The following is a 26,931-nucleotide window of genomic DNA, read 5'->3' as shown; positions in this document are numbered from 1 at the left end:
CTTCTAAGGTGGGCACTCAATACCACATTTAACAGAGCCCCAGAGCCCAGCTGGTGCTGAAAACTGTATTCACATTTCATTTAAACAAAAAACCAACCAACCACCACCACCAAAAATACTCACAAAAGAAAGAAATTAAAGGAGTTATAAAAGGGGACATGGAAATTTATAGAGATATAAACACTGTATTAAAAAAACCCCAAACAATCAACAAATACTATCACAATGTGCCCATTAAACTGGGCTAAGGTAGTTGGTTTCTGAACCCATGTTAGGATAAATCAGGGTAAATATTTGGAATCATGAAGCTCATATTATGAACTAGCTGAAATTCTAAGAATCATTCAAGCAAGAGAGTCCTTTCATGGATTAGGATGGTGTCAACAGTACTCTAAATGCAGATCACAATGTAGATACCACAACTGATGCAGTACCTATTTCACTGCCTTTAAAGGAGACGTTATTTCTCGTTCACTGTGTGCACTAAACCATTTTTGCACTCCACACATTCTCAAGGGACTTTTTTACCTGTCACAATTACATCATTAAAAACTAGTATTTTAGAATGGCAAAGAGTGATTGTCCAACAACTGAAGAGAATGACTCAAAATTAAAAGGTGAAACATCAGTAATGCAGTGAAAAGGAGCATTGTTTCTTCCAGAAACAGCTTTAGTCAATGTTCTCTTTAGGATGTCCAGCATTCATTTCAGTAGTTTTGACACACCTCTGGTTCTTGCTGTCCTTCTGAAGCTCAGTTCAGACAGCAGCGACAGGCCCTTATTGATCAATCCAATTGAAAATGATAAGAACTAAGCTGAGAAGGCCAACACAAACACCAAAAATAACCAGTGCACATGCCTGTGAAGAAAAGCAAAAAGCAGTGTTTTACTGAAGGGAGCATTTAACACTTCTAACACTTGTAGCTAATGATGAAGAAAACTATGAGAACAGATTTTAAAAGTGTCTTTTAAAATCATCTTTAGTGTTTCAAGTTACTCTGTCTTCAAACACAAGGTATCTGCTTAGGGGGGAACTCAGTTAAACCTGCTCTGGCATAGTTTCATTGGGAATTCAGAGCAGTCTGGTTTGCTTCTTCACACCATCTGTCTGAAAAACACCAAAGTAAACCATTTGCCCTTTACAACTCTGAATGGATTAAGAAATAGAATATGTATTTTACTCAAAATATAAATAAAGTTGCAATAAATTCTTTACATTTTTGAATAGCCAGATGACAATAAAAATAGGGTTTAAGGTATGGCAGCTTGCTGATTTATAAGAAGGTTCCAAATCCATTCCCAACAGTCAAGAATTGACATGGTCAGAGACCACCATTACTAGATTTTCTTTCAGATGCCTTCTTCAGTCAATATAAGAGCAGCCCTGTGAACAGTATGTATGAACAGTTTGTCATCATTTTAGCCACTGTCATGAAACTGCTTTGCTGAGCAGTGGTTAAAATGAAGACAACTGCACTGCAAAGACCAGGCTGCTGCACAAATTCCAACCAGAACTTAAGTTACTACAGCAAAAGAGAAATCATAAAGAGGAGAGGGAGGGGGGAAAAAAAAGGAAAAGAAAAGAGGAAGGAAAAAAAAAAAAAAAAAAAAAAAGAGAGAAACCATTTTTGAGAAGGCTCACAGACAAGTATAAACACTGTTTCACTTAAAGGTAGTTTGGCTTTGTCCCAGCTGCCCAGACAACAACATCAGAGTAATGCATAAAAATTGAAGAGAAATGGGATTAAAAGTCAACACTGAAAACTATCGGGAAAAGCATGTACTCAGATCAACAGTCCAGCACATGAACATACTGCTAGTCAGAAATGTCTTGTAAAGAAAGAGTCTCAACAAGACTAGAGCTATCATGAAGGAGAAAACAAAATGCTCACAGATTGTGTGAACTATAGGGAAAACAAGAACTTTGCCCCTTGGATTACATGCTCTATAGTGTGTTAGGATGCATCTAAAGCGACTCTGTTTAATTAGCACACATGAACACACACACAAAAAGCATACCCCAAGCTTCTGTGGTGATAGGAAGTCTTCTCTGCTAAGTTTAAGATAAAAGAGTCCAGGATATACAAAAAGCAAACATGTTGACGTGGTTGAACCTTTAGAAAACAGAAAGTAAGGTTTTACTTGGAGCAAGATTATTAACTTATTATAATACTGACTTTTCTTAAATAAATTTAAAAAAATCACCAAGCACCAAAACCCAAAACAGCCAACACAAAAAAAGAACTCAAACAACAACAAAACCACAAAGGAAAAACAAGCAACCCAACAAAACTAACAAAAAACCCCAAACAACTTACCAACTACGCCAAATATATGTTTCATGTCTGGCACATACATTGCAAATAAAACAACAATTGTATTCAGTGTTAAAGTGACAAGGATGTGGCAAATCCACGACACAGGAACATGAGAGAAAAATACCATCAGTACAGCTTTCCTCGCCTGTGGAATAGGAAGAGAAACAGTGCATGAGTTAACACATACACACATTTTTAATCTTACCTTATTCCAGATGTGAAAAAAGATTTAAGAAAATCAATGCTAATGCTCACAAACATAGATTACAGCTATTGGATAGCTTTGCTGAGCATGTCAACCAGGTTAAAGGCGTTTGCCAGCAAGCTGTGTTGCTTAATATCTTTACAGCTGTTCTTAGTGTGTTGAAGGTAAAAACTTGTAATGGATGTCAAACTTCATAAATTTCTGTTTGATAGAAAAGAAAAAGAACCACCTTACTGAACTTGACCTGAACAGTCAAATGTTTAAAACCATCAAAAGCGTGGGGTTTTTTCCCCTTGGATATTAGCATGAGATCCTGTCTGCACGCATCAGCACAGAGAACAGATGAGGCTACGCACTCTGTAGTACACAGACTGTCTTTCCCTTTCTTCCTAATTCAATCCTGTAGTTTTATTTGCTCATGGATTTAAGTACTTTGTCATATATACTCAAAAATCCCCTTATGTCATATACTATTGTGCAGATAAAGCTCATGAAAATGAACAGAAAAAGAGATTTGGTTTTCCATTTTGGATCTCTTGATTATTTTTCCTTCTTAAGGCTCCCTAATCTTGCATAGAACTGCAGCTGCTTAGGGTGCTCCAGCCCTTAGCACAAAACACTAACCTGTTGTAATGGGTCCAGAAGGGTGCCACAAAAATGATTTGAGGGTTAGAACACTTCTCCAATGAGGACAGGTTTAAGTGAGTTGGGGTTGTTCAGCCTGGATAAGTGAAGGCTGAAGGGGAACTTTATTGTGGACTTTCAGTATTGAAAGGGGGCCTATAAGAAAGATGAGGGCAGACTTTTTACCAAAGCTTATTGCAACAGGACAAGGGTTAATGGTTTTAAACTGAGGGTAGATTTGAACTAGATAAAAGGAAAAAAAAAAACATTTTTTCACAGTTAGGGTGGTGAAACACTGGCAGAGATTGCCCAGAGAGGTGGTAGAAGCCCCATCCCTGGAAGATCAGGTTGGACAGGGCTCTGAGAAACCTAATCTAGTTAACAGTGTTCCTGCTTACTGTAGGGAGGTTGGACTGAATAACCTTTAAAGGTCCCTTCCAACCTAAAGCTTTCTAGGATTCTATGACATTAAGTATTAGTTGAATGTTTTATCTTTTTTTTAATTAGATAAATATTAAAATAGTATTTATCACAAGGGCATTAGGTCTTCAGGAATTACTCCTTTTTTGCAGGAATAAAAGAAGATCTGGGGGAGAATGCTTTGTCTCTCTGAGAATGCTTGGTAGCAAATGTCAGCATGTTGTCAACTGATAGGTAATCTATATCCTAATTCTATATACAGAGTTGGTATGCACAATTTCTTTTGTGTCCTAACTGAATGAATTTTAAGTCCCACCATAGTATTGATAAAGTAGGGTGGTTTTTTGTGAAATAGGTCAATACATGTTTTAAATTTACACTTAAATTGAGTTTTTCAAGTATAAATCTGTTTCTGTGTGGATGCATGCATGTAGAAAGGAAAACCTAAGTCAGCACGATTCAATTTAAGAGAGGGAATAAAAAGAAAGAAAAAACCCAACAAACAACCAAAACAAACTAAATAAACTTTAGAAGTTCTGAATTCTCTAAATTGAAAACAATGCTGTGGGCTAGTTTTTTAATCTGAAATGTGTCTCAAGAGCACAAATTAGCTTAGTGGTTAGTTATCTTGGAGCTCTCATGGAACATATGCAAATACGTAGTCTTTGATCAGTCACTTGACAAGCGAGTAAGATACACAAGCTTAGATGTGACCCAAATATTGCAGTCTGCAAAGCATTAGTATTACCATTGCCTATGCCAGCTTCCAAACGTTCCAGAGTACTCACTGGGAAATGGATCAGAGGCACTGTCAAAAGCACAGCAAACAGGATGGCTACTTTAACAGTCATGATGACAGTATCATGTGGCAGGTACTTGCTGTAACCTTGTAGCAGTTCGGAGTCCACTTTGTCTGAAAACAAGAAAAATTAATTGCTTTGTTAATCATTTGAAAACTAAGATAATTAACAATGCATATTAAGCTTATGTTCAAATGGACCAATGCACTTGTGACTAATGAAGAGAGGTACCCATCCACTTTGTCATTTCTGATACACTGGGACACCTAACCTCAAAACTGAACAAACTTCAAGAGGCAAGTCTCTGGCTTCAGCAGAGGCTCTGCAAAGCTACCGAATAAGAAGATCTAAGCATGAAAAAGAAAGATGATGTGACAAGAAGCCAAGTATATGGTAAAATTCACTCTGTGTTTGAAACACTCAACACTAGATTCCTTTGGTTGAACCAGAAGCCAGAAAAATTAATTTTATTAAATTAGCTGAATAGCGTTTTTTTTCCCCTTTGTTTTTCTTTTGCCAGAAATATTAAGTGAGATGCAAGATAAAAACCAATTTGAAAGAACAGCTGCAATTCTAATGCAAAGGAAGAAAGAAATGTTCCAAACTGTTCTGTGTATGGGCTTTTACTGGCTACAGTTAGCAATATATTGCTGGATGACACGGAGAAGGATAACTAGCATCAGTTACACTGCCAAAAGAGATTTAATATTTTAAAAATAAATAAATAACTAAAACCTCAACCCAAAACACACAACCAAAACAAATAAAAAACAATCAATCAACCAACAAAACCCCCCAAACAACCCACATAACCCCCTCCAAAGAACCCCAGAAATACTGACATTTTCCATACGCCAAATGAGTAGATATGTGCCACACAAGAACACTTGAAGGCTGTCAATATGCATTCTCACAGCCACAGAGAATTGCAGAGGACTACTCTGGCAATGCACCCAACCAAGTTGAACACTTTCAAATGACAGTTCTGCTTTCTTCAGCAGTAAGAATCTTGTGTGCTCTCCACCAGGTCCAGATTTAGCTGGGCAAACCCAACTGTATTGTGGAATTACAATAGTGCCATACACCATAGATACACCACCATGAGCATGACTGCTCGAAGCAGAAGTGGGGCAAGAAGCCCTGTCAGTGATGAATCCCTTGTCTTTGATTTTTTGCCCTTTTAAGATGATATTTTTTCACTAAGCTAACAGAAAAAGTCAGAGCCCTGAAAGTGGTCTAGTACCCTTTATTTTTTTGGCATATCTCAACTCTCTGCTCTTTTGGACTTCAGAATGCACAAAAATTTCCACCGAAGTCCAGTGGCCATGTGAAGTTTCAAATTCACAGAAAACAGAATAAAACATCTGAGCCACAGAAAGATGAAGCATGTCACATTTCAAAGAGAAAACTCTTTCTTTGTTTTCAATTTAAAATAAAATGCTTTGTGTTTTCTTGGGCTGGTGTTTTAGGAACAGGGAACTCTCTAAAGTAGTAAGTTAATTAAACAAGACAACCAACCAAAAAAAAAAAAGGCAGCAGCAGCTTGCAAGGGGGAAAGAAAATGTCTCTTAGAGATACCCACTGTTGGTTTCAACATTTTAGGCTCTTGAGTCTGTTAATAAAAGAAATCAGGCTTGCAGAAAACCAGTGACACTCCCACTGAAGCAGAGTAAAATACTATGGTCAAGATGGACTCTTATCCCAAAGAAATCATGACAGCACAGGGAACAAGGAATTGATGTTTTCTAGGACTGCTACTGCTCTTCTTTCCCCTTTTTCTTTTTTTGCTTTATTCTATTCATTCACGTTGAGATCTCATCTGGAAACAGATGGCTAGCCCTGAACGCTTGCTGCATCTCTCAGAATGGCACTCAAATTTGCATTTTCCTACAAACTACACAGAGACAGCCAGGAAACAGTAACAGTGGCCTAAACACTATTTGGGGTTTTCAAGATTCCCCATAAAAATTTTTCAAAGGATTCTGAGTGTCAAGGGAAAAAAGGTGCAAAATTCAGTTTCACAGATTGCATAGGCTTGGATGGGACCCTCAAAGGTTAGCGAGTCCAATCCCCCTACAGTGAGCAGGTACCTTTCCAAATAAATCAGGCTGCCCAGGGCTACTTTGAGTTTGATCTTGAATGTCTCCAGGGACAAGGCCTCATCCACAGCCCTAAGCAACCTGATCCAGTATTTTACCACTCCTGCTGTAGAGAGCTTCCTCCTTATGTCCCATCTATATCTACCCATTTTAAAACCATTGCCCCTCATCCTATCTAAACAGTCCTTTTGCAGGCTTCCTGTAGGCCCCCTTCAGATTCTGAAATGCAGCTGTAAGGTCTCTCCAGAGCCTTCTCTCCAGGCTAAACAGCCTGAGCTTTTTCAGCTTATCTTCAGAGGAGAGGTGCTCCAGCCCTACGATCGATCATCTTTGTGGCCCTCCTCTGGACCCCAGAATTCTGGATTTATTAGATGCTGAAAGACAATACCCTTGGTGCTTTGTCAGACACTATCTGAATCTCATGATCAGAAAACATACAACACCCTGAAGTTCTAAAAACTTTCTATGTACTTGGGAAGTGCAGAAAACCAGACAGATGAAGTCATCTACATTTATACTCAAGTTATATTGACTTCATTACACACTATGGTAACACCTGTGAGAAATACGCATTTCTTGGTTCAGTTTATCAGACAGATACAGTCCCTGGCTCAGGAGCTGCATGCAACACCAACTTATTGAAGAAAGAAAGCCTATGATAGGAAGCTCAATTCAAAAGCTCTTCAATTTTTTAATCCTTCCCTAGTCTTTCATCATTGGTGTCTTGACTTCAGTGGGGGGCAAACTAGATGGGTGCTTTCTCTGATTCAGACTTTTATTTTTTTTTAATGTTCCTTGCCATTTATTTTATTTTTTTGAGTCCTTCATTTTGTCTTCACATTACACATAAAATAAACCCAGCCATGAGGAAGCCACTTTCTGCAATCCTTCAAAATACAGCTTTCCTAAATTTGGATGAACAATATGAAACTTTCCCCCCACTTCCAGCAGCATTTCTAGTGAAATAGGTAGTGTTAGTCTCAAATTGTAAAAACACAAAAACAGAACAAAGAAGCCATACATGCTTTGTATGCAAGCTGTATTGGACAGGGAGAACATGCTGCAAACCTTCCTGCCTACCTAACACTAAGGATAGTTTGCTGTGTGTCAAATTTCCCTCATAAAACACAATGGTCTCGGTGCTACTTACTTAAGAGACTACAAATGTGCTGAGGTATCACAGGGTTAAAGTGATAAAAGTTGCTGGAAGGTAACGGCTTTAGTACAGACCTTTCAAACTTTGACAAGCACACTATTATTATCTGACCTCAAAATTTCTCACAGACCATGATAAATCTGTTCCCAGCTTTTAAGTGAAACTATTTTACAGTCCAACATCCAGAGGCAATCAGTAGTCTAAATACATAGCATTGAGAACATTAACAGACCATCAGCTACAGTTGAGGGACCTGTATTTTGCCTGTATAGCATTTCAGGGCATAAATCTTGCAAAGTTTAGCTGCATTACATGTTGAGAAATCATGGAGATTGTACTACTTTGAAGTGTTAGGCATATTCTTAAGTCTTTACAGGAACAAGATTTCCAAGGATTCAAGAATAATGCATTTATTATTTATTAGTCTTCATTCTAAAGAATATACTTACCATAAAATGTCAGGTACCCAAACAGAGCAGACACAAAGTAAATTAGGAAACTCAGACCAATTCCTGTGACAGCTACATTCTGCATTCTACTTTTGGATGGACTAAAACACACCAAAAAAAAAAAAAAGGGCAGAAAATGAGTGTTGCTTAATCTATTGTGGACTATTAGACACAATGCAATCTACATAGCAGCTTGACTTCTGTAAGAAAGCATCGTTTTAATTTACAGCCATGAAGTGTTTGCTGAGGTCTGTGCTGTCAGTAATATTTAGGGTTCTTAAAAAGTATTTTCAATCTTAGTTAAAGGGCACTACTCATGCAGAATACTAACACTGTCCCCACCTTACAGTGCATTAAGCCATACCAGATGGGCTTTTAAATCAAAATTTCAATTTATACAGGATGATATGTGTTCAGAGCCAGGCACGAATCTGGGGCAAAAAACCCTACTGAATCACATGCAGCCAAATGCAGATTCAGTTACAGCAATAAAAATTAGCCAGTAAGTACCTTAGCAAATGACCATTTTTTCTCCAGATTGTCCAGGTCAGAACAATGTACTGACATTGGTGATGGAACCATATTTGCTACTTTTCTCTCCTGTAAGAGAGGAAAAGCCAGTACAGACTAAAACTGTACATTTCTCAAAAACATGAAAACTACTTAGTTTGCCTCATTCGATGGCACTGACTTGAAAATAAAAACTATTCTAGATTAATTTAGGGAAAACATGACAGAAATACTGTGACTGCATTTAAATATTGCACTTGCTTTCATACATTACCTTTGGAGCTCACAAAAGATGGGTAAGACCGAGGTGTGGCAAAGAAAAGAGAAGGCCATAGTTGGTATTGCATAAGCACTCTAAAATAGAAGAAAAACATCTTGTAGGTTGTTTTGTTATCAGAGATAGGTGAAAAAAACAACTGGATGAATTCAGATCAAGCTTTGGGAGACAGTGGAAATCCTTACACATTAATGCTTTGAGATCAATCTTTCAACACAGAATGGCATCTCTAAATCATTCCACACAAAAAAATGGACCTTTTCAACCAGTAGCTCTTCAAGTGGTAGTTACAGCTTACTATTTTGTGATCAGGAGAAGTCACTCTGTCTAGAGGTCAATAACTCAAAGATTCTTTTTTAGCCATATTAAGACTAAATAGGTAGAAAGACTACAATTTTCCCCAAGGTCAGCATATAGTTCAAGAAGTTATCTAAGAAGGTTTCTAAATTCTAATATCCATAGCTACCTGTTGAATTACTAATTCCTTTGTCCTGACTTCACTGTTTTTCTTATTACTCCTTCACAAAAATCTGGACACAGCATCCAGAAAATACAGCATGTTTGGGCATCTAAAGTTTCGATATAGTTATATAATTAAAGTTGCAACCACAAAATTAGTGGGATATTATTCCAAAAACTTGTAATAGAAGAGATGAATCACCTAGCACAGCTCACTTCAACTGCCAAGTGGAGTAAGCTAAACTGTAACAAACACTTTTGTGCTGACACAGTCAGGCCCACACTGGTAAAAATATGCCACTTTCTAATAATAAAGTTAAACTAAAAAAGTAGTACAGATGAGTCCCAAGATTCTTCAGAGCACAAAAGGACAGACAAAAGGCCATAATCTCATGGTGGATGTTTGTGGTCAAAGCAAAATTTCTTTGATCTACAGATAACATTTGTCACATGTTTGCCTTACCCAAGTTTCTACCTCCTCCCCCACCGCTTTTCCTTGGGAATAGGGGAGTGGATTTTGTTGTTTGTTTTCTTTTCCAGAAAAATGCAACCAACTGTGTCTCTCCTAAATTCTACTGCTGCAGGCCTATCCCAGATTTATTGTTTTTTTGTTTTTCCCTTCCTCTTTACCTCACAGAGGCTTCCTATCCTGCAAGTCTTGAAAGTGGTGATGTAATTTAAATGCCACATTAATTAGCAAATTCCAGAAGAAAAAAAAACTAGCTTCAGGTAAGGAAAAAAACTAAGGTGAGGTCCAGACAGTTTCAGGAAGCCTGCTCTCCCTCGCCAGGAACTAAAAGTGTGTGTACAGCCAAGCAGCACTGACTTCCAGATCAGGGCATATTAAGTTGGCTTGATCTGACTGCACTGTAAAGCTGACTACTGCTGCATCTCTTAGAATTTATATTTCAGTTCTATTTGCAAAATGTTAGCATTTATGAAAACTTGGACAGGCAGCCTTCATTTAAGAAAGAGTGTGACTGGATAACACTTGGCAGCAGGTAAAGGAAATATTTCAGCAGCCTATATATAACCAGTTTTACAGAAGAATAGTTTACCCTGGATCAAGTGTAAACCCCAATTCTTTAAAAATCACCACCCTCTTTTATGCTTGTGAATTGTTAGTAGAGATTACCTCTTTTGAAAGATGAAAGAGCTTTGCTTTACAATCCCCAGTAGAATTTGAAACCTGTAAGATATATATGCAAAAATATGGCATAATGAAAGAATAAATCCAAACCACAGACATGAAACTTTTTATTTTCTGTGATGATTAAGAAAAGAAGGAATTTATACTACAAGTAATTCTGAAAGTGTTATTGTAAAAACAGCATTACAGTTCCTTATAAAATTAGAAGAAGTTCAAAACAGCAAGCACTTTACCTGTAAAGTCTCTACGGCACTACTTAGAGGTAGAGGACAAGGGATTGACCATTTTTTTACCATGATCTGCAAAGACAACATATTTAGCGTATGAAGATTTGCCAGAGGAGGTTTAGGTGGGATATTAGGAAGAATTTATTTACAGAAACAACAGTCAGACATTGAAATAGGTTGCCTAGGGAGGTAGTGGAATCATCATCCCTGGAGGTGTTAAAGAAACCCATGGACACTGCACTTCAGGATGCAGCTTAATGGCCATGGTGGTGTTAGGCCAATGGCTAGACTCGATGATCTTAGAGGCCTTCTCCAACCAAAACAATTCTGTGATTTTATGAATGATGTCCTAAAAAACCCAATTTAAATTTAGATGTATGTAGCCAACAGACTGCTGGTATACAAAGCAGGGAGCCGCACCCATCATAATTTAACAGACTTGACTGGTAGATAGGCCACAAGAAGTAAGACTTTGACAGAAAAACTTGTCAGTGCCATTCCATACAGCTGCTTACCACACACAGCTGGCAGCCTCATGGCTAGCCCGTCTGGAGTGGAGCACTGAAATGAGCTCTGACATGAACTGAAACACAAACAGCGCTCTGCAGCCATGCTCTGTGCTCCACACTAAGTGCCTCCCATACAGAAGAGCTGCTGTGTTAGCTATCCCAGGCTCCTTGCCTAAGCAGACAAGCCCTTAACAGAGATAGAGCAGAGCCTAGGGCTAATCTTAAAAGGCAGAAACATATGGTTTGGACTAGAAAGCAAAGGAAAAACAATAAATGCAATTATTGTCCCAGAATGTCATTGGAGCTTTAGCTACACCCTGCTGGTTTAGGGACTGCCAAGTAACAGGACTGAAAAATCAAAGGGAAATTAAAATAAGAAATGTTACCTCCTTTTGCAGAAGCCTAGTTTAAAATGATAGTGGCATTGCTCTCCTCACCCTAATTAATTTCCTATTGTAGTTGCCTGGCTTCAGAGGTTATAATTCTTTTGAAGCCTAGAGCAAATAATTAAAAACTTAATTACAGATTCAGATTCACAAGAAGAATAACACGAAAGAGAGCACTTCTCCTGGCTCAGAGAACTACTTTTTGCTTGAAGTCAAGCGGTGTTTCCCAGAGGATAAGGATTAGATGCTCCCTCTTGTCACCAGGCCAGGAGAAACAAACAATGCTACCTCCAGACAAAATGTGGGGAAAGGAAACCAAGTCCATTGTGACAATAACACATCTTGCATTGCATAGTAGGAACAACTCAAGGTTTGGAACTAGCTTTGTGAAAATGAGTTATCAATGGAAAGTCTTCCAACCATGTTTCTGACACTTAACTGACACAGGTTTATATACATATGTAAATAAAAATACCAGATCTGTTCTTACCTACCTCTGGATTGGCTAAACTGCCTCTCTCTATGCAATGTGAACTGCATCCTCATCTGAGGAAGGGCGTAAAAAAGGACAAGAACATGCTGGCAGTACTTCAAGATGTTCAACAGAAGAGCAAGCAAAGGAGAAAGAGAAATGAGCAAGACACTAACATAACTTGGATCCATACATATGCATGGCTGTCAGAAGAACCACCCCTGCTTCATCTCCTGCTTGCGCACTAAGGAGGGAGAAGCTATGAGCTGAGACAGATGCAGACTGCTGCTGCTGCACTACCACAACTGTGATGCATGGCTGCGCTATCTCCCCAGGAAGCCCAAGGCTGTTGGACAGCTGAAGGCATTTACAAGTCTGAGCAAGAAGGTAAAATTTTTTTCAAGGCGATCTCTGTGCATTTAAAGGCACCCAGATATGGGAAATAAAAGAGAGGCTTTGAAGGCTCCAGAGTAGGACACTTTATAGGAACTCTGGCTATGGTTGGAATAGGCTTCCTGAGCAATGAAGCTGAAGGGCAGGCTTTGGAGAAAGTAAGTGTACCTGGCAGTGTTGGGGCAGGGTTTCCTGCAAGCTAAATAGCAAAGATATATATAAACATTGCAGGGAGAGAAAAAGCTAAGCCAAGCCAAACCTAAACTGCTGAAGAGCATTTTTGTAAAATAAAATTAATACAGATCAAGAACAGATTGAAATGAAAACAAAAGGAGACAAAATAAAAAGCACTAGAAGTTTGTAAAACCTGTAATTGTATGTGCCCACTTGCTTGCTTACTCTAATCTGTTTGGGTTTCCAGTTGTACATTGAGGTCCCCACCAACAGGAAGACAGTTTTAAGCTGGCAGCCCAGCCCAGTTAGTTGAGCAGTAATGCAAGCAGCACTACTTTCTTTAGGAACTTTAAGCCTATTTCATATAAATGCTGTCTTCTGAGTACAACAAACATTTGGCTTTAAGAGGAAAAAACCTCCTAAACCCTAAAGAATTAGTTTAGTGAAAATAGAGTATTTTAAACCCACACAAAATACATAGCTAAAAAATTAAGTTAGAGGCTCAAGACATTCTAATATGCTTGTTTATATCCTGCGGAGGAAAAACAGGAATCCCTTTATTCCAGCAGCACTGACAGCACTCAGCAAAGAGGAGCTCTCTGTGCGTAACATCATTCGTTACATATGGCAGGGTCCCAGTCTGCATCACATTTTGTTCTGGGAACATAAACAAGAGATTTAGAAAAATACCACCAAGAACCATTAACACAAGCTACCAATGGGGCTGTTCCCATAAACGGGGGGAGGGGGGAAGAACCTAAAAAACAAAAACAACCACAGCCTTCACTCTTCACCAATATTCCATACAGCAAGAGGAGAAGCAATTAAAAAATAAATAAGTTACAAGCAATAGAATTTCTTTCCACTTAGGTTTCAAGTCAAGGGAAAAAAAAATCAACTATCAGAAACAAAAATGCTCAGGACTTGACAGAATCTAGCTTTGAACATGTATTTATTTCTCTTCCAGATCACCTCATCTCAGCTTTTCCACATTTTTCCAAGTGAGAACTACAAACAGTATATTAACTTTAAAGACAAAGAGACTGAAAGCACAGAGGACCTGCCCAAGCCCCACAACAGAGCACAATGAGTGTCTCTAAACCTTTGGCTCAGTGCACTCACTAGATCATACTGACCAAGCCATATGCTGCCTACTGCACTTATCTTTTCTGCAGGCTGTTTTGGAACTGTGGCTTGCTAGCAAAACGCTAAACAGATGGTATGCACTTGAAAATGCACAGAATTATTGTATATTCAAAATATAATTGTATTACTTCCATATGCCTAACACAGTTTTTCTTCTGGAACAAATTAAAACCTATTTGCCATAGAGAAATTAACATTGTGCAAACTAAAACACCATTTCAACAGCACATCTCACCCACTTCAAAGCAATTAGATATGAAAACTAAACCACAGTTAATGCCTTTGAGTTCCAGAGCTTTAAGAAGTCAGAGGGAATATTCTACGAAGAGTATTAGTTCTCTTTAAATACCCCTAACAGCTTTTAACATTTTTAACCTCAATTAGATTTAATGTGGTTACTTTGTCACGTAACAACAAAGACTTAGCATAAAACATTAACTATTTTGCAAGAAATCCAGTAGTCTGCATACTCCTTCACTAGTACTTCCTACCTAGCTTGCTGATAAAGAGAATCAAAACTAAACACTAGCTTAAATCTTCCCAACTTGACATGTCTGCACTCAAGTCTTGCTTTCACACTTGCCTTTTTGGAGCCAAAAATTGCTTTCAAATGCATCCATACATTACAACAGCTTTCTTCAGAGATGCAGACATTCCCACTCACAACTACCTTCAGCCAAAGGCCAATTTCAGCATTATAGTTAGTGCTTTTTCCTTTTCTTAAAATTTAGGAAAGGTCAAAAGTTAAGGTAATTTATAAATATTACAAATTAATTGCCATTAGCTCTGGAGAGGCTGTGGCTGCTCCTCAATGTTCAGCTTGCGAAGAATACTTCCCAAGGCCCTACAAACACTGCAGTTCCCCAGAGATACCCTAGGGAGATGTTTTGACAGCTTTGAAGTTTGGTTTTATCACATGGTTTAGTTCCTAATGGATTGCCTTGGTCTCCTGGATGGCATGTTTGTTCAACTTGCCTTCAACTCTGTTTATCCCTTTGTAAAACAGGTATTAAATGCAAGTCAATGCAAGCCAGGATGACAAGAGGAGGGGGGGAACATTTTTCCAGGCTCCCAAACAAGATTCTTTTTTTCTATACCTAGATGACAGAGTGTGAGTTGCTTGGTTGTACTACATATTACACATGTGCATTAACACACTTTTTCCCTATAAAAAGAAATAGTGCAACTTAAAGGCACATTTTCCTTCTCAGATCTGCCTAGCAGGTCCCACTTTGGATATTTGGAAACGTCTACCTCACTGGGGCCTTGAGAGGGTGAACATCAGGGTCAAAAAACCCCATATGGCCCAAAGAAAAGAACTTTTCCTTTCAGCAGGAAAGAAGAATAAGGTCATTGACGTATTAATGAATCTTGTAAACTGCCTTAATGAAGTACTCGTTTTCTTTGCCTTTTTTTGAACTCTGTCACTCCATTATGCATGTAAATTTAATTTATTTGGAGTATATTAAATTTTCCTCTGCACTACTTGCAGTAAGTAATAGTTAGAAGCTAAGAAAACAGAATTCCATTCCACTACTAGTAGGGAAACAAAAGTACACATGCCAGCTCCCTTCACTGCACCATCAGCAAAACAAAAATATTGTTACATTTACCAGTCCAAAACATAATTATTTTAAATCTTTTCACATGCTGGAAAGTTTGTATGCTTTTCCATGCCTCAGCAAAACAAAAGCAATCTGTCCAGGCAAGCGCACACTCAACTTAAGGAAAACTCTAAATTTCACATAAAAAGTTAAGGGGGAAGGAGAAGACAATTCATTTCAAAACAGGCTTATGAAAATGTTCAAACAATAAGAAAAAAATAAATAGATAAGCTGTGCACATATTTTTAACTTACCACAAGAGCAAAGTACACCATAAAGAAAAATGATAAACTACTTGTGTAGCCAAGAAAGCCTGTAAAATAACAGTAAAAATAAAAGGGAATTTATAAGGAAAGTGATCCTAATGTACAGCTAAAGCTTTACATTTTAGGCATGTTTTCTATTACAGTGCTTGGTATCTGGGGCTTAGGACTCAGAATAACAACATTCCAACTGCCTGTCACAGATCATTTATGTAGTTTTGTAGGGCAGAATTAGAACTGGCTTACCACTAATGGCATGCTGTAAGTAAATGCAGCTCTTTAATGTTCTGCTGTAAAGATTTTATTTTAGTATTGCAGACAAAATACTACTGCAACCCAAGTAATAGGTTAACTAGGCAGGGCTGGAAGGCAGAACACATTACAACATCTTAAGTAATCCCCACCATCACCAACTCCCTGTCAGTTAAAATATATAAATAACCCATTAATGTTTTTAAGTCTTCAATTGTAATTGCTGCCAACATAAAATAATATTCACTTCTCTCCTTTAATTACTTACCAATTTTAGGAAGAAGGGCAAGAGGAAAAACAATGCAGACTGAAGCAATCAGTAGCAGCAGTCTCCCATCAAGGTACCAAGACCTGTTGGAAAGTTTATTTATGAATCATACCAAACTCAAGAGTACTAAAAAGTATGTTATACTGTAAAACTGATCTTAGACAAATTAAGCACTGGGACAGGAAAAGTAAGTAATTTCCAGCCTCTCATGCTATTTACATGATTTTGTATTCCTGGTTTATATATGGTGATAGAGCTCCCAGATGACAAGGAAACAGAGCACCATCACGGCAACACTCCAGAGACATGCATCTGCATGGATCAGCGGTCTGATGTGTATAAAGTTATTTCTCAGTAGCACAATATGCAAATCCCTGCCTTTATTTAACTATGGGAGAGCAAGAGTATTTCATACCCTAGAGCTTTCCAATAGAAGTACTTGATTAGTATGCCACAGATATCTTGAGGTGGGTTATACGGAGTTACATATTTGCGCCGGAAAAAACAGCAACATTAACTCCCCACTCACTGCTGAACTTCCCTTCCAGTTCATTACTCCTACATGACCTTAGTTCCTTACAGTTTCCACGAGGTGTGACATAGAAATTTGTTTGGAAATTCAACTTTCTCTTCTGCCCAAGCTTTATTACACCTATCATCACAGTGCTCAAACAATAGAAGAAAACAAGGGAATCAACTTTCAGTTAATTTGAAGTGATGTCTGCTGTCCAGAGATGGTAAAAGAAGGAACAGCAATAAAGACTTTCTTATCTTTAACTTTGTGCAAAGTGATTACTTGCACTTTGCATATATCCACACAAGAATTGTGGGACAGAAGGGGGGATGGAAATTCTGACAATGAAATCCGCTTTACCTTTTAAACATAGAACTATACCAGCACATAGTTAAAAAAACATAAAAAGTAAAGCACTGCAAAGGCATACAAAGTCTTAATGCATTTAAACACCTATCCAAAGTACCAAAATCTCATCTGCAAATTGAGGAAAGTACAGATGGGTAAGTTGTTAAGGAACAGAAACATCTTGAGGGTGGTTGCCTCCTAACTTGGTAATAGCCATATCCTGTACTGATAAACATCTTGCACATCAGCCTCTGACTTTACTACCTATAAACACCTTGACCTTTGACCTTCAAGTTTATTTATTCCAGGATATGGTTAGCACCTAATAAACAGGCAGCACCTCAAATTATCATATGGAAAGTACCATAACACCCTTGTCAAAGAAAAATTTCTATATGTGTATATTAACTACTGTCACACACCACAGATAAACACTTGTGGCACTCATTTGAAAAAAAATATGGAACATAACCAAATAGAAGAATTTCAAGGCTGAGGACACCTTTGCCACAGCAGAATCAAAGAAACCCTTAAGTGACAATGCCCTTACTACAAATTACTCAAAATACATAATTCTTTTAAAAGAGTGAGTATTTCTAGCCTAAGTCTCCTACTGCTACCTTGAAAAGGCAACTTTGCAAAGTTCAGCTTCCCTGCTGTAGTACTCTTCATGCTGCTATCAGTCAGCGCTCAGATGTTTCTCAATTTTTTCTTTCCTTCTAGTATGGTGGATGTTCACATAAGGAAGAGTATCATGGCAGCAAGCAGAAGAATACTAAATGCTGCACTGAGTACATGTGGGACCACTGTTTTAAGTCTCCCAATTGTAAGCATGTGGCAAATGCACAGTTGCTATTGTAGCTTATGTGCTCAGCAGGACAGAATGAAAATGGCTGTGATTACTTTATGGTAAATGTGAAAGCATTTGTGAAGAGGGGCAAAAGAGGGAAGAAAACAGCAATGAGGTGAAAGGAAGCAGACGAAATAATTTTGTAAACTGCTTAATTTTGAAGTATCAATTATTTTATTTAAAAAGGTCTCAGAAAACAGATTCGTGGACCATTCACTAGTTATCAAAAAAAGTGTCCTTTTTTTCCTCAAAATACTGTTGTAAAACTGTATCTGTTTTCAAAAGGCAAAATAAATGTTTTGATATTGCCTTTAAAATCAGTTTGATCTGCAAATTTAATCACATATGATAAAAGCCTTCCAAATATTAAATACGGAATATAAACCCCTGGCTCTACTGAAAATGCTGTGGCACACAGATGTTCCTCCTCCTTCCACCGTATTTTAACTAAAAGCAGACATTTATAAATTGCTTTAATTTCATTCCTGAATACAACAGGACAAGAGATTCATATGTTCTAAATTAGGATCTTACTTTCAGTCCGTATCAATTATATAACACACAAGAAAGACAACTTAATTGCATCAATCACATCTTCCTGACAGGGGCATTAAATGTTAACAGAGGGCTCACAAATCACAACTTTTTAATGCTATCCTCATTTGAAACCATGTTCATGTCATTAAAACTATGTGGAATTCTTGTTATGCAGACAGAGAGAAACATCTCAACTTGTAATTAAGAAGTGTTACCATATTGTATGGTTTTGGGTTCTAAGGAAAACATCAAGATGTATCATACACTGGCTCTGTTCCTTTCAAACACACCTGCTAAGTTTTATTTATACAAATATTCAGTGTGCAAAACATTTACATGTCTTTCCCAACTGTATGGCTTGGAAGGGTTTCTACATGTATTTTCACAGATAGCTTAACCAACACTTTTGATAAAGTAAGCATAAACTCTGCAGCCAAATGAAAGCCTATCAGAAGCTCTAATGACTTAACAAAACCAGAACATTTGTGCAGCCACATCTGGAAACAAGTGGTCCAGTTAAAGAGTTAAATCAAACTAGTCAATATTTATGCCTTTTGCATAAACAAGCTGCTACTTAGGCTTGATATTTCATAACCTATTTCTGTTGAACTATTTCCTACAATTTAAAAGCTGTTAGTAAAAAAAACCCCAAAACAACAAAACCCCCACTCTTGGCATCTACAAAGAAAGGCACCAAAACAAAAGACTGATTTACCATGGCAACTCATATGGTAAGAAGTATGAACCAGAGATGTGGGTATACAGAGGTCAGCTGTATGCATGTACCTGGAATACTGCTTGACCACCTGATTTGAAACATTTGCTTGGGGAAAGAATAGAGAAGTTAAACTGTGTCATATAAACATTTCTCAATAGAAGCACTTCCAACAACAGAGGCAGAAACAGGATGAGACCCGGCATGACAACCAGCTCATCACTTGAGCTGTTGTTAGTATTCCTATGGACAATTCCAGCTCTTTCTAAATACAGACCTGAACTTCGCTCCCATCTCAAACTGTAATTTCAGCAAAGGAAGAAGTATGGGAGGCAGCAATGCTGACAGAGCACTGAGAATTACAACAGCTCAAACGATTTGCGGTCGTTCAACCACAGCAACCTATCTGTGTGACCAGGAGTGGCCTGAAAATCTATGCCAGGACCTCGATGAACAAAGCTGGTGGCAATGTTATCAAATAGTTTATACTGCCTTTTTCAGAACAATCCTTTGAGCAGCAAGTGTGCCTGTGGGACCTCCACATTCTCCCTGCTATGAGTTTTGACAAGCTGTTTAAAGGTCTCTTTTTTGGAAAAATTCACTGCATAAACAGAACTGACATAAAATTAAAAGCAGTAGTAAGTGATGCTATATGCTAAATTTGGGGGGAGACAGACCAGAAAGCAGGTACAGTAGCACCCTGAATGTCACTGTGTACAAAGAGAAGTATGATCTTGGAGAAGGTGATAGCACCCAAATACCACAGCTGAAACAGATACATTAGCAGACTAAAAATGAGATATATACATATAATAGTATGTCTTTAAAAAGCACCCCTTACTAAAAACGTATTATTGCAAGGACCAGGAGAGGAGAAAGACAGAAAGCAAGATGATCACCACACATCATTTTTCATATCATTCATTATAAAATTTAAAAGCTATAAATGGTAAAATATAAAATTAACTAAAGCACTTAAAGAACTCATACCAAGCTTAAACCTCACAATATTCAGGAAATACAAGTATCACATGGCCTTCAGATAATTTCATCACGTTTCAATCTAAAATTCTGAGCTCGAAATGCCTGAAAGCAGTTTGGAAAAGGAGCTGTAACACAATCTAAGATACACTGCTGTGAATGACAGCAGCACTGGAACAACTTGAGCAAGGTATTTCAGTGCTGAAGCTGCAATGTTTGTCTTAGCACAGGCACAGATATCTTGACACAGTTCTGATAGACATTTGAAAGACACACTCCTTACATACAGCTTTATAACTCAGTTGCAAAGAATCATTTCTTTCTGGAAGACAAGTTAAGGAATTATAAACCAAGTCTGGAAACCTGGCATTTTTCCCAAGACAAGTCCAATTACTGGAGCAAGACAACAAAATATTTAAATTTTCATGTCTGCCACATTTTGTAGTGTGGTTTTAAAATAAGTGAAATGGTAACATGACACCAGTTTGAGTGTTACTCATCCTCTCCCTCCTGTCCTTTTTAAAATTTTAAAGAAGGGAGATTTCTGTAGATGGGAGTTCTGCCACTGACTTTAAGATTGTCTGATGAGAAATTGCTATGACAGAAGAATCCCACTCTCTGTGTGCTGCAGAAGGCTTGAGCATGCCAAATACATTTCATATTCCAGTAATTCTTGTAAACAACTAATTTCTCAGCATATGGAATCAGTATGGAGCATTAGTACCCATCTCCTTCATCAGTCCTGAATACCTTCTTCAAGACAAGTACAGAATGTATGAAGCGTTTTTCCTTACCCGCTCTCATCTCCACTTAGGAACGCCGCAACAGCACCAGGAAGTTCAGATTTAACAATTAAAAGGTAAGATGACATAGCTGCAAACAGAAGCAGAACTGATTTAGTGGAGGAATACCAATATCTCTGGGTCTAATAATAAGCACAACTTAACAGAGGTGTTAGGATGGGAACATCTCAGCTAAGTATTAGACATCACGGCACCAGAATAATTTTTTTCTTATATACTTCCTTGAAAAAGAGCTGCAAATCCCTCAGTACTGTACTGATGCTAGCTAATGCCTCCAAAGAGACTGTTACGATGTGACTCTTGAAACACAAGGAAAACATAATCCAAGTACTAAAGGCAAAACAATATAAAACACAGGCCTGACCTTTTACCTGGGAATACAGACCTACAGGCTAGAGACAGGCTACACAGCTGTAGTACTTCTTACTCTTTATTCTTTGTAAGGCATTATTAATAATGTGAACAAATGCTAAGATTTGCTTTTACCAATACAATAGCTCCCTTTTAAGACCCAGTTTTTATTGTTGTTCAGTTGCTGTGATACTGAAACACATGACAGAAATGTAAATAGGGCTTTAAAGATTTTGTTTATATACTGCACAGTTTGGCCCTTGGAGGTAAGAGGATTATCAGTGACAGATCTCCACTTCTAAACCCATCACCAAGAAGACCCCAAACAAGTGCAAAACTACACAGGTACTGCGAATCAGAGGAGAAATTAAGTTACTCTTATAGGAATGATAACTTGAGACTGTTTATAATTCATTAATTCAGAAGACAATACTGCATACACAAATCCAAAAGCTACTTCACGGCATCACTTTTCTCCTTTACTACAGAAAATAATCAAGGTATAAATGAGAGGGGGTTTAAATTACAACTTACATTACCCTGATACCCTCACATACTGTCCATGCCACATTTTTCTTTTACAGAAATCAAAACCCAGCACAATTACTGAGAAAAATCAAGGTTTACAAATGTCTTCAATGAATATCAAAACCCATGTGAAAGTAACTTCCATCCTTCAGCAGCAAGTAATTCTAGTAAGTGTGCTGACGAAAGGCTGAGAAAACTTCACCTGTTGTACTCCAATGTTACTGTTCTGCATTTAGTAATTCTTTAGAATTTGTATTTGTCATTGCTTTAAAATGAAAGCACACATTTTTAAGAGGTAGAAAAACTTCTGTAAACTGATTTGTAAGCAGGTTTGTCAGGGTTTTTCTAAAGCAGTATTTTGAACCTTAAATATGAAAAAAAGGCATGGACTCAGATACTGCTGTACTACAGCAGTTAAATGTTAAATTCTGAAGAAAGGTAATGTGGTCTTTATAAAGAAAGCCAATTCTATTAATACCAAGTGACATCTACCTACCACAAGGTTAAATTAAAACTATTTGGCAGGTCACTAAATCAGGAAATATTTATTCCTTCATAATTAAAAGCACTGCTTCCTCCAATATTCAAGTGTACTTCCCTGTTGACATGTAGTTGTTGATTGTGTCTGGTGAGGTATTTATCTGCTGTCCTGATTTTACTCTCCTGTTTGCATGCAACAGAACATAGATTCAACCACAGAGAAGTTTGAAGTATGCATATTTCTAAATAACCAGAATTTGTAAATAAATTTACACAAGTTTTCACACTAAGCTGCAAACAGAGACATATTTCACCCTAAGCAAAGACAGATTTAAAAAAAAAAAAAAATTAAGTGAGGGGAAAGGTAGAGGGAGAAATCCTCAAAATATTGCAATTCACCTTTATTTAAGCATCAGCCTTCTTTCTTAGATTACACAAGCAGGTCAGAATTCTCCTGTATTTATGTCCTTCAGAAAGATTTCTAAACTAGTCCACTTGCAGCCTCAGCTGCAGAAAGCTTCACATTAATTTCCAGATCAGATTTCCCCCTAATACGCAATCTGTCACTCTTCCCTTGCATTCCTATTAGCCTCTGGCTAATCATTTGATCACTTACCCTTTGTTGTGCGCTTACACTTTGTTTTTAAAAGAGGAGTCCTATTTCACTGAATTCCACTCCCAAGTAGGAAGCCAATCATGCACCAAGAAACTTGCACATGCTAAACATTTGTGTGCATCTTTATTCCCCTCTCTGGGCATATGGGAAACAATCTCACTTAGTAGGACTTTTTTCCCCCTCAGTTTCTATTCTGTTTGTTCTAGAAAATTACAAAAATAAATAACAATTTTACTTATAACCTGATGCTTAGCAAAGACATGAATCTTGTACAGACACCTGTGGATGCTGATGCCAGGTACAGTTTAAAAAGTCAAATCCTGCTTTTTCTTCACTTGTTGCAATTCTCCTCACAAGCAACAGCTCCTTGTAGCTTCACCCAGTATGAATGAAATAAGAGGCACTAACCACTGTTCAGCTCTCTGAAACATGCTACAAAGTGAGCGAAGAACATTGTTGGTTTGTTTAAAGTTGAAACCAAAACAGTGAAGCATCTTCAAAAAGTACGTAACAACTTGAAAACAAAACCAACTATCTGAAGTAGCAATACCAAGACAGAAAAAAAAAATCATGCATCCTTTGCTCTAAATAAGGGATTTTACTTAACTTCCCTGGCGTCCACCACAACCAAAGCCACGTCAAGTTATATTGTAAAACTCCAACGTCAGCATTTATCTCGGCGGTCTTAATGTGTAACGGAAGGAAGAGATTACAGAGTCACGGGACTAAACTGTGACAAAAGTGAACACAACAAAAAGCATACTTTGTGCTTTGATTTATTCCCCTTTGAAATGCTGACTTCTGCTGTCATTTTGACAATAACTTTAATGTTTTCATATCTAATTTTTAAGGCACCTTTTATCACATACAAAAACTGCAATAAACATATTTGTCTTTAGAAGTAGCTAAAGAGACTATTAGCAAATGTCAGAAGCAAGATGCCCTTCAGACTTTACCTCCTCTGCACAGTATGAGAGCAGAACTTCATGCTCTTGCAACCTAGCCTCATCCTCTAAACTAAAAAAAAAAAAAAATAAAATGTGTTTCCTTCATGACACCTTCTCTTTGTTACGTAAGTCATCTATCTTCAGCACCAAATGAGACCGGTTTCCTACCGAACAGTGTACACAGTGTATACAAAGTGCTGAACTATGAGAGCAACCTTCATATAGTTGCTTCAAAATTTTCAGGTCCTGAGTTTGCATATATTATGTTATTTTTTAGTAACTTTCATTATGCAAGGAAAATTCAGTATGCATCAAGAACTACTTAAAGGAGAACTAAGCAGGTCTGAACTTCTCGATGGGCCTTGACACAGAAATGCCATAAACCAGGAATTTTATATATATACATTACAGCTTTATTACTTAATAGGCTTACTAGTGTCTTGAAAAGCAGCAAGCAATTTGTTCTTAAAATACACTTAGCCATTTTCTGGGAACTTGGTATTAGCTCTTGGACAGAACAAAAGATGTTTGTTAAAATATAAAATAGGACACATGCTTTCCACTTCCATATTATAACTTGTAGTGTCATCATGACATATGACTCTTTCTAAATATACACACCATTCATGTATTATTCAGAATGTCCTTATTGTGCTAAAAAGGGAAGCAAAGGTTATATATTTTTAAATAGTCCTCAAAATACTCTTTTAGGCAGCCCAGTCTTAAAATCAAGTGTGAGTGGCTTTTTTGTTACTAGAAGTGTAACTCCTTATTATCATACCCTAATAAAAGATCAATTGCTGAAGTCCACAGCAATATCTACTAAGCTTGTGTGCAAAAATGTAATGTATTCTTTCCTCAGAAAATGGTGGGTGATAAATCCCTTCAAATCATTTAATTGAAGGGACTGAATCTAACTCTTCTGGTTAAGTTTCACCTAATCTATCACTGTAGCAGACCATGTTAGAGTGCCATAAAGATATCTTAGATTATGAATGCAGGAATGGAACCAAACCTGTCAGAGAAGATGATCAGGGGCTAGGGAAAACCAGACTGTACTAATACAGCCTCACTGACTCTTCAGCTCCTGTCTAAAAACAGAGAGGTGTTAATTTGGAAGTCAGGACAAATACAGCAATCTCAATCCTCATCTAGGGGAATACCAGGTAAGACAGAGATTCCTCACAAATACCTACAGATAATTAAGATAAATGAAAATGCTTGTGACTCTCAGCCTCTGAAGAGTTCATTTTTCCCAAAATACTGAAAAGATTAGAGCCTGAAAGACAGAAATAGAATAAACGCTACTGCTAGCTGCACACTCCAACCCAGCTGGATCTTCCATTGCAACTGTTTGTGTCTCCCTTTGCTGGCAAGGTGGTTATTTAAAATTGAATCTGCCCTAATCCAAACAATGTGACAGTTAGAAAGGAAAGCAGGGAATGACTTCAAGAAAGAAAATTAAATTAGAGAGGACTTTGAGCTAGCTCTAATTTTTACCATCAAAGAATCAGAACTGAATAGCAAGATGAGGAGTATTCCAGTATTGCACTTTGCTCCTTGTAAGTAATTCAAATTGTGGAAATATCCAGGAATGATCCATGAATGCCACTAAAAGACATCAACTATTTTACTCCTCATATCATATGGCCTTAAGAGCATGGGGTTTTTGTTTTCCTTTTGCAATGAATCCCCCTCATACTCAATTTTAGGAAGTCTCCCAATCACTTGCTGTAATGTCTTTACTATTTGCTCTTAAAAGGGGAAATAAGACATTGTTGGAAAATTGTTTGTTTTAAAATATAGATGTAGTCTGAGTTTTGTGAAAGGAGATGTAATGCTTGTTTACATAAAGAAGTTCTGAGAACAGAAACAACAATTTCTTTGTTGGCCTTCATGTTATCGACACTTACCCTGATGAATTTTCACTCCATTGCTTGCCTTTCCTTCTAGGTCTAGCTTTTATCTGGGATTTATCTACGGTTAGCTTAAAACAAAAAGGCCATTCTCATTCCAAAGGGAACACATGAGCAGCAGATTTATTTTGGTAAAGATTCATTAGTTTTATTGTATTTGTACAATGAATTTAATTGTATTTATACAGTTGTGCTAAATGCTAATCAAATGCAAACATTTTCTACATAGCTCATCATACATTCCACTCTGAAGCAGAGCTGCAGGTTGGGATTTTTGTTGCTTTTAATTTACAGCAGGCTTATTAGTCTTTACAGTACCAAATCTTCCACCAATGATTCACTGCAATACCTCAAAACTCCAGAGCATGGATTATCAATTGTAAAACTAGCTGACAAACTTGTCCTTAATTAAGGCCATTCTGCACTGGAAGTCGTTACTTTGAATCCATAAAGATAATTAGGCTTTCAGGTTAAAAGCAAACTGCACTGTGAAAACAAACAGGTTTGTTTGAAAACAGAATTAGATTTCCCATGCTTAAGGGAAACTCAGTAATTTCTTAAGGTACTAACGATGCAATTCTTGGCATGTAACAAGCTGCATTTTATTTTTCCATGATTTATACAATTCATTTTGGACACAAACTGGAACACAGGAGGCTGCATGTAAACGCAAGGGAAAGTCTTCACTTTGAGAGCGTCAGAGCAGTGGACCAGGCTGTCCAAAGTGGTCAGAGTCTCCATCTCTGGAGGCATTCAAAACCTGCCTGGACATGATCGTGGGTGATTTTCTCAAGGTGATCCTGCTCTAGCAGGGGGGTGGACTAGATGACCTTCAGAGGTCCCTTCAAAAATATCATTCTGTGGTCTGCAGTTTCTCAGTTTGCAGAGTTTTGTATCCTGATTACAGAAAGGTTACTCCTCACACACACACCCCCTCCTCCTCCATTCTCAAGAAATATTTGTTCCCTTTAAATTCAAGGCAAACTTTAAAAGTATTTTTAAAACTATATTTCAGAATGGATGAACTCTGGGCAAGGGAAAAATAAAATAAAGCAAGACCAAACTAAAATCCACCACAAGAAAACCAAACACCCCAAAGAAACATCAGAAAACAAAACAATTTGCAAACAAAAATGCCTGACCAAGATGACAAAACGTCTTTTTCAATCCATACACAGCACTTC

The 26,931-nt window shown here is 37.6% G+C and overlaps 1 protein-coding gene across 1 annotated transcript in view; it reads right to left on the bottom strand.

Moving 5' to 3' along the window:
- Positions 1-343: 343 nt before the first annotated feature.
- The window catches only part of SLC38A6 (solute carrier family 38 member 6), a 39,747-nt gene continuing 13,159 nt past the window's right edge, over positions 344-26,931 (bottom strand). Inside the window, exons 6-16 of the mRNA XM_054161723.1 lie at positions 20,901-20,979; positions 16,162-16,244; positions 15,633-15,691; positions 10,701-10,766; positions 10,453-10,506; positions 8,856-8,935; positions 8,072-8,172; positions 4,356-4,480; positions 2,319-2,463; positions 2,020-2,114; positions 344-859 (exon numbers count right to left, since the gene is read on the bottom strand). Coding sequence (XP_054017698.1) covers positions 779-859; positions 2,020-2,114; positions 2,319-2,463; positions 4,356-4,480; positions 8,072-8,172; positions 8,856-8,935; positions 10,453-10,506; positions 10,701-10,766; positions 15,633-15,691; positions 16,162-16,244; positions 20,901-20,979 — 968 coding nt within the window. The 3' untranslated portion in view covers positions 344-778. The remainder of the gene's footprint in view (positions 860-2,019; positions 2,115-2,318; positions 2,464-4,355; positions 4,481-8,071; positions 8,173-8,855; positions 8,936-10,452; positions 10,507-10,700; positions 10,767-15,632; positions 15,692-16,161; positions 16,245-20,900; positions 20,980-26,931) is intronic.

This window comes from Dryobates pubescens, chromosome 5 (genome assembly GCF_014839835.1).
Source record: "Dryobates pubescens isolate bDryPub1 chromosome 5, bDryPub1.pri, whole genome shotgun sequence".
In the NCBI taxonomy this organism is placed as follows: domain Eukaryota; kingdom Metazoa; phylum Chordata; class Aves; order Piciformes; family Picidae; genus Dryobates; species Dryobates pubescens.
The sequence above is the reverse complement of the archived record's forward strand: the minus strand, read 5'-3'. Positions and strand labels throughout refer to the sequence as shown.